The following is a 13,120-nucleotide window of genomic DNA, read 5'->3' on the forward strand; positions in this document are numbered from 1 at the left end:
GATTCTTCATCCTACATTTTAATGTTATACAATTTATTAAAATACAAATATCTTTTACATACCTTAGTGTTAGAGACTCCTTCATGTAGCTCAACCAGCTTATCCCGTAAGTCCTTTGTGCTGATGAATGGACCGACTAGATTGAGCTCTTCTTTGGACAAGCAGCATTGGAGAGCATGCATTACTTTTATGTCGGCTTTGATATTGACAGTCAATTTGTCATATTCTAGTGGTTCTCCTTCTTCGTTGGTGGGTAATGTGAATCCAGTCTGGATCACAATCTACATTTTCACTTAGGTCTTCAGGTGGACTCCATTTGGCCTTTCTAGTAGTCAAAATTGTCATTGGAGAATAGCGGAGATCGAACCTTGTTGTAGCCTTCCTGATGGGCCATTTAGAAAAATTCTTGCACGAAAAAAATAACAGAATATACCAACACTTAGTCTTGGATTTGTAGTGTGGGAGTTAAACAAAATTTTAAAAAAAATATGCAGAAAAAATTGCTCGAATGGTGGTTGCACCAATTTAAAGCTCCCCCTCTCTGATATCAATCGTAGAATCAAGAGAAACACTAGAGTGGAGGGGCAAATAGTGCATGCCATTTTTTCCCGTTTAAAACTTGTTTTCTCATATTCAAAGTAAGTTACGGAAATGTAAACAAAACATAGAAGACTCGTTTATTTTACTTGGTTCACAACCTCAGACTGCTAGTCTAAGACCCACGATCGTTGATCACTTTCATTGGACAATCCACTAGTAATCTTTTTCTTCAAAGAGAAAGAGACTCATCTTTTACAAAGAATAAGAAATGGTAACAAGTTTACCATTCCTTTAACGATTAAAGCAAGAAAACGAAATTAAAAACAATTAAATTGACAATAAAAATTCCAGAGTTTGAGCATTGTTGTCGGAGCGGCAATTCGGAGTAGCATCAGAGTTCCGGAGCAAGGCGAGAGCAAGAGGACTTGAGCAATTTGTATATCTAAGCCTCTAGTCAAGCCTTTCGATTATCAGGATTGGTCTATCGATCAGTCTAATTGGTCTATTGATCACCTTGAAAATTCGGATCCAGATCCAATTGATTGACCTACCGATCTATAGGATCGGTCTACTGGTCTGACCCTCAATGAATGTCTTCCCGCCATGTCAATTCCTTGAAGTTGATCTTCTGCCATGTCAGCTCCGTAGTCCTTATACTTGACTGCACCTTGTGACATGTCAGTTAATCAACTCTTATCTCCATGTCATGTCAGCCAAATGAACCTTATCCCATGCCACGTCAACCATCTTAGACTTATCCTGTCCACCTCGGATGATATGTCAACACTTTGGACATCTTGGCTGGCACCTTAGCATACGATCAATCGAACCTAGCCTTACGGTCTATCAAACCATTTTGTCTATCGATTAGGACGATCAATCTACTAATTCTTTCAAAATAAGGTTAGCATAGACTATGATAATTAATACATAATAAAGTTTGATAGTTACTTAACTGTTCAATCTTGATTTTGGAATTTAAGTGAACCCGTAGTTTGATTGTCGCACAAGGTTTTCCCCATAACGAGGACTCGTCGTTACCCGTTCTTCTTTTCAAAAGAATCACTTCACTCCAGTTACTTATCTCAACTTATCATTTTCTAAATAACTAGTTCTTCATACTTGTTTGAGTTTCCTCTGCTCAACATCCGATCACTTGACCCGCCAGACTTGGACTTGATGTCCGGTCTAGCTGACTCATCAAGTCCATCTTGTTAGATGTCCTATCTATTGACCCACTAGACTTTCATACTTGATGTTCTTGTTTGTTAAGACTTCCACTACCTAGTATTTAGATCTACTAGAGCTTTCACTTATCTAGTATCTAATTATCTTGACCTACAAAGGTTTTATTGGTTGATCTACATGTACACTTGATCAAACCATTATATCACAATGTGACTTAACTTTGCCAACGTCAAAATCCTAGTTTAATTATATGGTACTTCTTGCACTAATAGTATAATTATTCTAACATTCAGTATATTACTATTATGTCTAGAAGGCGTATAATGTGTAATTTTGACATATAATGTAGTAAATTAAGGAAGAATATTATTAATTTAATAATTATCTTGGTCAATTAATTAAGTTTTTAAATTGTTAATTATGTTGATTAATTATAATTTGATTAAGATAAATTAAGAATTAATTTATCCAATTAAATAATGAGTGATTCTGACATTAATGATTTATTTATGCAATATAAATTTAAGGGATCAAACCATTTTCTTTTTCTCAAAATGGTTGTGAGATTATTAAAAAAGTTTGAAATTTTTTTACTATTATTTTTTAAATTAAATTAGTGAGATTAATTGGATAAGATCCTAATTAGAAAGTCTAGTTAAAAGTTACTTAACAATTTTATGATTATATTCAAAAGGTTAAAAATAAGACACCTAAAGTGAGATCTTTAAAAGAATGTCATATGCTCCCAGGACGTAGCGCAGACGGTGGACGCATGGTATCTCTGGCGTAATGGTTAGGGGTCGATTCTCAGGAACTGACGACCTGAGGTTTACCCCGCCATGTACCTATGGCCTGTGTACCTGCATGAATCTCTCTCCATATCCATGAGACTGACACTAGAGGGACCGTTAAAGTAACGAATCTACTTTTTTTTAAAAGAATGTCATATATATCATATATTCAAGCTCTAATGTCGACCATCTACCGCTAGCACCTCCGTCCTATATCAAGAAGATTGTGTTGCATGGACAAAATAAAGGGATGTATTATATTGCTCAATGCATCTCCATGAGATAAGCCAAAATCAATTTGCTATTTCCTTTTTGGAACTTTGGTTTGATCGTGTCACCTTCCGCTACGACAATCCCACCGATACCTAAGTCATACTTGTTGATCGATCAAGTCTCAAATTGTTGCACATCTTGAATGCATAAAGGGCCTAGCTTGGAAACACTATAGCAGTCTCAAAACACTATCAATAGTTCGTTAGAATTGTTAGTAGTCGACTAGAATAATGTAGAATCGATTGAAAATACTAGAGCAGCAAACTAAAAGTTATTCTATGGACAAAAGAAGACTATTTGACCTTGACTAGAAGCTTGTCTAGTTGAATAAACAAGCCTCTAGTCGATCGATTAAATGATTAGCCAAGTTGATTGGAAGGCCAATTTCTAGGTAAAAAGAAGGTTTCGTTTAAGCTCTAATTGATTAGTTGGTTTGTTGAGTCAACTAAAAGGATTCTATTCAATTGAAATGTTATTGTTGGAGTTTGACGCTCAAACTTGGATTATCTAGTCGATTGAACCCTGCTTCTAGTCCGAAGGGGTCAAAAAAGTGAACATTGTTTTAGCATTCGAGATTCGCATTTAATCGTCTTTGTTTTCCTATGCTCACATATAACATGGTGCCTAAAAAAAATCTAAGAGCTTTGACTAAAGTTGACTCAAACTCTCTCCTAAATCCTAGTGATTCACTTTTTCCTTGTGTTCATTCTCAACCCAAAGATGATGACATTTGTTATGAGAAAAAACCCAATTAGGGTTAACTCGAGAAAAATTTTATAAAATCTCATCGTTTGATTAAGGACTGAGCCTTGGATCCAATCTATAAAAAATTATCTCATTGCCTCATATTTAAGATATTAGTAGAATCCTTGGCGTTGGATCCAATCTATAAAAATTTATCTCATTGCCTCATATTTCAGATATTAGTGGAGTGAAAGTTAGGTTTTCAAACCACATTGCATACTCATTAGTTTTCTTCCAACTACACATACAAATTTTAACACTAATATTTTTGTGCAAAGAAATTACATCACTTATTCTTTGCCCTCTACCTAGCATGAATGCTCCAACAATGCCGATAGTATTTTTTGCTAAATTCTTCCTTTAATAATATCTTTTTATCCATCTTTATCATCATCATTATTATTGAATATCACCAGTATTTTGAATAAAAACTATGATCTCAATTCTTCATCAAACTAAACAATAAGGTAAGTGATGCAAGATTTAATGTAGTAAAACCTAATACTCCCTGCCATAGAAGACACTACAGCTTTAATGGGCAAATGCAAAGCCAAGCTTCAAGTTGGTTTCTTACATAACACTTACTGTATACACAAAACGACAAGAGTATTATTATGTCAACTTTATGGGAAGACTATAATTCCCACTTGTGATCACCCTTGCATGTCAAATTTATGTGTGTGTTTTTATTTTATATAAATTTACATTTTTCTCAAATTGTCCAATCTTGCTTGCAAGTCATCATCTATTCCACCTTCACTTGCAGCAGTGGGTTCAACTTGAGCAACCTTTTTGTTTGCCTCAGCACTTGGGACTGCAGTTGAAGGTGCCTTGACCAGCTGCAAACAACGAACAGATCAATAATGCTTATTTCTAAACATACAGAAGGTGAATTCAGCTCTATAGGTTAAAGATCATGGTCGAGGAGACATTTTGGATGTACCTCTGAATTAATGTCGATTCCAATTTCATCGAGCACTTGGCTCACTAATTCTTCGGTTTCTTCCTCCTCCTCATCTCCTTCCAAAGCATCGTCAATGGCATCCCCCATGACCTCGCTCACCATTTCCATTTTCTCATTTTGCATCTCAAACTCTTGCATTATCCTCTGTAGTGCAGGTAGGTTCATCTGCTTGTTCATCTGTCCCATAGCTTTTGTAACACCCTTCATTGCTTCCCCCATTGCTTGTGTTGACTTCAGTGTCTGAAAAACCATAGCGGCCCGTAATTATGCTAGTTTACTAAACTTGGAAGTAAGCTTGTCTACCCCTAGTGCAAAGTGTGTTACAAAATTTTGCAAGGGAATAAAATGTCAAATTAGATAATGAGTACCAGAAGTAGATAATGAATACCAGAAGGAATTTTTTATTGATCCTCAACAGAGGCCAACTGATAGGCACTCTCGAGTGAAGATATCCAAAGATTGCCAATGTCATTGTGCTAATCCATTCCATACTTAATAAGAACATTCGTTGTTTGATTGTGGAGCTTTTGCACAATCAATTATATTGGTAATTGGAATGTTAGACCTAGGTTTAGCTAGCAATGCCTGATTTGTGTCATGGTTAAATAAGGCTAATGCAGAATTCAAACAATGCATGGAACACATGGCAAAGAAGTGTATCTCCCATTCATCAATCTAACAAGGAGCGCGCAAGATTACTATCTTCCCGATGAACTTAAATTCCAATGGCATAGATGTCCTTTATTTTGAATATACCGCACCAAACAAATTACCACAATTTACTGGGAGAAGAGAAACTTCAGTGCCAGCCATTTAGCATCTAGAATTTTAACCAAGATTGTTCAAGAGAAGCATGTTGATTAAAGTGTTATGATTTCAGTTGGATTCCACTTAGTTGCTAAGATACAGATACAACAGTCTTTTTAAATAAATACATGTATCTAAATCTACTTTTGAAATTTGAAGAATTGCAATCTCCCTCGGTGTGCAACTAGTATTTAACTTAAAACTAAGAAAATCTATATGAATGCACACAAAGCAACTTTTCAATTTCAATCATTAATCATTATCTGAATCTAACTACATGATAAGAGTTACGTGCATGGCTTGGCTATCCAGTTTGTTGCCAACTATTTAAGTTTCAATAACAGTGGCCAACTGAAGACAATCATCTGCTATATCATCCAACATTATGCCATCAAGAGAAACAACTATTAGTGAAGACTCACTTGTATCCCACAATACAATTTCCCAGAAGAAGGTAAACCATGTCCCAAGTGTGGCTGAAGGGTGAAGAGCTTTCATCTCATCACTCATGGTCTATTGCCAACCCAAATCCAAAAGGGAAAGTGGAATAATTGAGTGACAGTGAAGCATTAGATAAATAGAAAGAAAGTATATACTTTTTTATAAAAAACAAAAATAGGAAGGCATAAATTAAAGGCAGGAACTGAGATCAAGATGAAAATAGACCATGAAAGGGATGTAGAATCTCATTACACAGTCCTAGAGTATGCTCAGGAGGGTCCTTCAGCTATACACTCGTACAGGTGGCTCTTGAGGGTGTGGATGGTTGTGGTAAGAGGTGGTGGAATGAACAATGGGATAGGAAAAGGAAGCACCTTTTGCACCAACTTCCAAAGAGAGGTTGAAAGGTTATAGAGTCAACTCCAAGAATGTCATATCAATAAAGACAAGATCACAATGTGACTCAAAAGAACAGCAACGATGGTCTTTTTGGAGATAAAAATAGTCAGGAAAAATACATTTGATAAACTTGAGACAAATTGTACCGTCTAAGAAACATGGTTTGAACACATTTAATAACCCACCAAACTGCACCAGCTTAAAACTATGATTTTTTGTGATAACCATTGTGGGGCTAAAAAAGCCTAGAAAACCAACAATACAAGGCAATTGGAAAGTAGTTAATGAATCTAACATTTTGAATTAAGGGATCTTGTTAGTCAACAACGTTGGAAGAAAGAGAGTAGTTATTTAGTATTTTACTGTTTATAGCAAGTTCACTGTAGGAAGCTACTCATCAATCACCCTGTGTGACTCAACAAAAAGAAGCAATAGCAAGGGCCCAATCTTCCTTGTTGCAATAGGTGGCTAGAGGACTCTTGCATAAAGGCATCACCAGGAGGCTGCTTAAAGTAGGCCTCACATGCAGAAGGATGCTCATGTGCAGATGTCAACAAAGATGATCACAAGCACATCTGGTGTCACAAGGTGTCGATAGGCATGGCAGTCATGTGTCAAGTCCTATGGTAATTGAGTGCATGCAGGAAGGGTGTTGCTTGTGTGCATCATGGTGTCACACAGGTCTGGCAATCATGTGTCTGCAAGCATTGCACAACGAAGGACACGAGCTCAAGATTTAATTGGTGTGTGGAAATAGTCCTCACCAAGAACTGTAATAGATTGACGGCTCTGATTCTCATATCACAAGATGATTAATGGGGATTTCTTACTCTAGCTAATCCCCTCTAACCATATTTGTATTCATTACTTTTACAATTTACACCAAAATGAAATATTTACATTTAAGTGCCTAGCTATTTAAAATTAGGTCTTTAAAAACTTTATATATATATCTTCAACTAAGGTCAAAATACATGTTTATTCTAAGAGTTTTATATATATCTTCAATTAAGTCGAAATGAATGTTTATTCAAGTATTATTTGGAATTGGGTCTAACGACTTGAATTGGGTTCAATACGGTTTAAGATGTGCTGCATGGTGGAGATAGGGTATTTAATTTTGATTGTGGGTTCAATAAGTAGCCAACCCACCTAGTGGGATAAGGTTTCGTTGTTGTGGTTGTTGTTGTTGTTGTGGGTTCAGTAAGGCTCAACCTGGGCTTTTAGTTTGCATTAAATCATGCTTTTTCATTGAACTGGATTCAACTATGAACAGATAAACTATCCAGGAAACAAGATAAGGGAAGAATCCTGACGAGCAACTCCCCCCTTCATCTTCTTTTGCGTCTTTATCTTCTTTTACATCTGAATGAGATCAAAAGGGTGCAAGAGAGATCACACGATCAAATAACGAGTGACATAGAACACAACAATCGAATTACTTGAAGCTGCAGTGATAAAGTGGCACAACTAGAAGAGAGATATCTAACAAAAAGTTTACATATTGAATAGACCAGAGCATAATAAGGGGAAAAATAGAGCAGGAGAGATTGAGACAATAAGGAAGAATATTTGTTAACTCACTCTTCCTAAGGTGTAGAGTCCGTAACAATCACTACAAACTAGGACAAAGGATTTTAATGTCTGATAAAATGATACGTGATTGGCATCAAGTGGCACCACTAAAACAAATAATTTGTGTGTATTGACCTAGTTTCAAATTTAGTCCATGATCAAAATAATACATTTCGTTCATATTAACCTGCATGGACTGAGATTTACAAACATACAATGAATGCTTACTATAAATATGTTTAATTAATATTATTGTTTCTTAGAATTCTAAGTTTAATTACAAAACTAATTATACAACCCAACTTTTTTAATTAGTACATTTTTGATAAAATTAAATTCAGGCAAATAAAATTTAAATTTCTTTAATTTAGTATCATATTAATATATCCAATTTATTCTACCATATATCTATACATTTTTTAATGTACCGAGTATTTTACCAGATTCAGTATCCAGTGAAGATTAAAATACTTATCTGGAAAGGAATTCAGCATCTTCCACTTAATTGTTATGGTTCTGGGATTTTTCTGAAGATTTTTACATACCCAAATAGTACCAAATAATGAATGGATATTATTCATAGCATTTTCCTCATCGTGAGAAGTAATCGTGCTTAACTGAATGAATAGGTGGCAATAAAATTCAAAAGTTAAGTTACCTGGATTCTCAGTGATACACCTTGAAGTTGTGATTTAAGTGCATAAAACTTTGTGATCTGATGCCTTGTTCGAATAAGGTCCTTTGCCATGACCTTAACTGCTGCCTGTATAAGTAATTATCCAACAAAGATAAGCTATATCACAAGTCTCATACAGAAACAATATACAACAACAACCAACTTTTATCCCACTAGGTGGGGTCGGCTAATATCATACATAAACAATATGAATAATTTAAAACAATCATGTCTCAGGAATAGACAATAAACACAGATAACAAAAATAAGGTAGGAAGCAATAACAGTGAAAAGTAACAAAAATGTTGGCACAATTCACAGGGAAAAAAATAAAATCAAAGGCTCAAAGAATGAAGCACATTGAACCCATCTTATCAAAATCAGACTATTCTTTTTCATCTTTCATATGAAGTGAGATCGATGCAGATCAAGGGGAAATAGGCATATTGTTAACCAATACTAACATTTAAAGAGCCATTTTAGTATCAGTGAAGTTGTGTTTCACCATCCTAAGTCCTAACATGTTAGCCTAGTCACTAGATGCAGTCAGTCTCTAGAGTCGAGAGAGAGTTTGGCTCATATCTAACAAAAAACTAATTCAAACTATTCCAAGAGCACTTCAGTATTCATCCAGCTCCTTTCTACTACTTCACCTGCTAGGAATAATTTGAGCATCCCATAGGTATGAATTCTTAAATCTCAAAACAAACACCGTACATGAATAAAACTCCTAACAAGCCCCCACCAAAATATATAGAGAAAACACTTAGAGAAAAAAAAATCAGTTTTATATAAGTTTTAATTTTCCACACTTTTCAAGTTTCTTAATTATGTTTATTTTTTATTTTTTTTATAGTGACACAAGGCAGAAGGGGAGAAAAATGTCTGATCAGTATCTTTAATTTTTCAATAATACATAAAAGGTCAATCCAATCATTCGAGCAAAAGAATTTATTGACTCTAGAATAATCAAAGGGAAGATGAATCTGACTGAAGCTAGTTCATACGGTCTTCACAAAGGCAAAATACAACATTCTCACTAGAAGAGGAAACCAATTAGAAGAGTAGGACAAATGAAGAGATGACAAGTAAGAAATTGGGGAAGCAACAATTTAATGTTTTCATATTAATATTAAGTATATGGGTAGTATCACATGTAATATGCATGCAATTGTACAATGCATCTAACGCATGCTTGGTGGGTGAGCCCATGCCATGTGAAAGTGGAATAGCAGTGTACAATGAATAATGAATGGGTAGCAGTGGTAACCGATATATATCCAGAGCACACACATATATATAGAAATAGTGGAAAGAAGAAAAATACCCACCCATTTTTGGTTTGCAGAGATAAGAGTCCTGTCTTACAAAGAATTCGGAGAGGTTGCAAGGTAAATTCCCTCTTTAAAAAAACACACAATAAAACAAAAGAAAGTAGAAGTTTGTCGGTTTCTCTAACTGATCCTGACATTGTTAGGATATAGCAAATATCTTATCTTGGAGAAAAAACCCCACCTAAAGATGCCAATGGGTTATTACCAGGCATAATCAGACAATGAGCCAAGGGTACAAATAGGGAAAAACTTAGACAAAATTCATTAGGTTCCATTCAATCCAACTTGAAAATATAATATATTTTCTTCAACATAAATCTAAAGACATGTCAAGCCTATGATTTGAAGTTGGTTCCTCCTTGAACTTTTTCTAGTTTGTTACTTTTTCAAGGGGCAAACAGCCACAACTAGAATCACTACAACCAACCACTTCAACTTGATGACCTGTGAAAACTCAATTTAAGCAGTTGAGATTAAATAAAAAAAATTAACAAAAATTGTTATAACTTACAAACATGGATTGTAGTTTGCTAGAAGAAATTGATAAGGATTGATGGCCCAGCTAGAACTGGGTGAATAAACAGCATTTACAAATACCTCACACAAATCACAAACTCAAGTAAATTGGTCAGCAATTTTGTGGGCGTGTGTGATCAATATATCAAAGTGTGAAATAATATAGCAGAAATAAGCAATAAGTCATGATGCTAACACAAAAAATAATTTGGTTCAAGGATTCACTCCCACATCTATGGCCCTCGGTGGTTCGGTGTGTCACCTCCTAATAGAATTCACTATCGCGTTTCTTAACCAAGGTAATAAAGCAAGCCTACACAAATTTAGGATAAGACCTCACACCGAGGATACACCCTCATGAACTAAAAAGCTTAACTCAAACTAATCATATTTCAAATCTGAGGATGAAACATAGACCAAACAAATGGGATTTCAACTAAGGATGAAACCTCATGAGGATGAAAGCTTAACCCGACAAAGGAATTTCCAAAATTCCTCACATCTAACCAAAATAAATAAAAAACTAACTCCTAAGTGAATGAGATATTATTAAGAGAGCTTCAAACACAAAGATGAATCCTTAATTTAACCTTCCAAAGCACTTGGTGATCCTTTGGCACTCTAACAATGATAGAAGAGTGATAGAAGTATTTTAGTGTGAGCTCCTGTTCTAAAACAACCACCAAATCCATTTGAAACTCAACCTCAACAGTCATATTCTAGCACTCTGGGTCAACCTACCAAAATTCTTAGGTCAACCTAACTTTGGATTTTTTGACTGTAAGGATCAGCGTTCAAATCACTCTAGGTCAACCAACCAAAACTGTTAGGTCAACCTAACTTTGGATTTTTTGACAGTAAGGATCAATGTTCAAATCTTAGGTCAACCTTCAGCTACCTTAGGTTGACCTAGCAAAAAGGCCAGGTCGACCTAATTTAAGTTCTGTAAGTTATCTTCCTATATCTGCCCTCCTAGCTTGACTCACCCAAAAGGCTAAGTCAACCTACCTTGAAAAATAGTGACTTTCAAGCAAACTGCAAACTAACATTTGGCCTAACAAAAGTACAACTAGCTCTTGGAAAATGTCAATGGAGGACCTACAAATGAAATTGTGTCGACCTAACTTCATACTAGGCACCTGCTAATGACACCTAATTCCTAGGCCACTAATAATTAAGCACTAAGTCTAAGATGAAATCCCTAAATAACACTACCTACCTATAAGTAAATCCTATCATTATAATGTTCCTAGCTAGAACAAACCCAAAAGATTACAACTCAAACACAAAAGCCTTTGGATACAATATCCAAGTTTAATGATCATAATCAAGGTTGAAGCTCCACGAAGCTTTAGACTCAATCCATTAAACTCATCAACCAAGATTGACTCAATCCATTAAACTCATCAACCAAGCTTGTTTCTGAATCTCCTCAAGCAACTCGAGTAGTCTTGCACATTCATGCATAATTCATCGAATGCAAATGTGTAACTTAAAGTGTTTGGCAAACATCAACACACCATGGCTAAGCACTAACCACAGGGAAAGAACTAATTCCCCAATCAAAATGTACTATGCTTAGGCATCTAACTTGCCAATGGCCTTGTATCATGTCAAGTTGTGGATTTAGAATGCTTGAGCAATAGTAAGTAGTAAGGTGGAGCAAAAGATTAAAGCCACTTTCTTTTTTTCATTCACGTTTTAAAGTAATTCATTCATATGCTAGTAATTTTTGCCTCCACCTACCCTTAGGTTCTGAATCCACCCTGTATTTGTCGAGTCAGAATTTGAAGCATAGATATAAAGGGGAAATAATTTGATAATACTAAAACAAACAAGAAAGAACAATATTCAAACTTAATCGCAGGGTGATTACATATACTAAACATCAACTATTTGCAGAACATAGATATATACCATCTGCCCTTGCTTAGCAGTCTTCTTTATCTCCACGATGAGCTTTTTCTCCTGTGCTTGCAGACCCTGTCTCTCCCTTTCTATCTCCCGAATTGACTTATCGAGCATTCTCTTGTTCTCTCTCAGCAGCTCTGCAACAAAAATTAGCACCCATGAGGCCCAGAATTCTTGCAACTTTCCTTAGAGCGAAGGAATATATCTAATAACTAGAATAAAATCAAGCTGTCGCATGAGAAAATATCTCAAAACCCTAAAACGTAACTAAGCGATATTGAAAGGAAAAAAAAAAAGCATTCCTTTGCAGCGATAATCAATCAAGGTTAGATTACAGCGTAATATCGGATCCATGTAGTAGACATAGCGAAATTAACTAGAAACTGCAATCGCGAAGAATACCTGCCGGAGTTTTCCTCTTCCCGAAAATAAAACTCATGGTGAGAAAGAGATCGATTGATCGATGCAAAAACTTTGCTGCTCTTCCTCTGACCTCAAATTCTATTGAGAAAATCGGCGCACGAATTGAAGGAAAAACAATAAAAAAAAGGAAACTTTTTGGCTGTCTTCACCCTTTTGCTTCGATCTGAAGGAGAGATCGAAGCCGACGACGCGGATGGGAGAGGATTCGTTGTCGACGCTATATCTTATAAATATATTATTTTGTATACTCATTTATTTAAATTTTTTATTTTATAAATATTTATTTATTATAGGCCGAAAATTAAAAGTACGTATGTTTAATTTTTTAAAAAAATAATATTCTATTTTTATTCTAAAAAATATACTTATTAAAAAAATTGAATTCGCATTTTGTAATATACCTTTTAATAGTTTTACATATCAATTTTTTATCTATTTTAAAAAATATTAATTTATTATAATCTACTTACACATTAACCTCCATGCCCTTATTTATTATAAAAATTAATTTTTTAAACACACAATAACCGTTAAATTC

At 35.0% G+C, this 13,120-nt stretch overlaps 1 protein-coding gene across 1 annotated transcript; it reads right to left on the reverse strand.

Annotated features, from left to right (window-relative positions):
* Window positions 1-4,066: 4,066 nt before the first annotated feature.
* LOC121985378 (vacuolar protein sorting-associated protein 2 homolog 1-like) lies at window positions 4,067-12,796 on the reverse strand. Its single transcript, XM_042538799.1, has 5 exons — window positions 12,562-12,796; window positions 12,166-12,296; window positions 8,381-8,485; window positions 4,480-4,740; window positions 4,067-4,375 (listed from the first exon to the last, which is right to left on the reverse strand). The coding sequence occupies exons 1-5, from the start codon at window positions 12,596-12,598 to the stop codon at window positions 4,238-4,240; spliced, it is 672 nt and encodes a 223-aa protein (XP_042394733.1). The 5' UTR covers window positions 12,599-12,796; the 3' UTR covers window positions 4,067-4,237.
* Window positions 12,797-13,120: the final 324 nt, after the last annotated feature.

Source organism: Zingiber officinale, chromosome 5B, assembly GCF_018446385.1.
Source record: "Zingiber officinale cultivar Zhangliang chromosome 5B, Zo_v1.1, whole genome shotgun sequence".
NCBI lineage: Eukaryota > Viridiplantae > Streptophyta > Magnoliopsida > Zingiberales > Zingiberaceae > Zingiber > Zingiber officinale.

Coding starts and splice junctions, on each gene's coding strand:
- LOC121985378 (XM_042538799.1), bottom strand. CDS start 12,598: ATGAGTTTTATTTTCGGGAAGAGGAAAACTCCGGCAG. Junction 12,297..12,561: donor GAAGAGGAAAACTCCGGCAG/GTATTCTTCGCG, acceptor TTTTTGTTGCAG/AGCTGCTGAGAGAGAACAAG. Junction 4,741..8,380: donor GTGTATCACTGAGAATCCAG/GTAACTTAACTT, acceptor ATGGTTTTTCAG/ACACTGAAGTCAACACAAGC.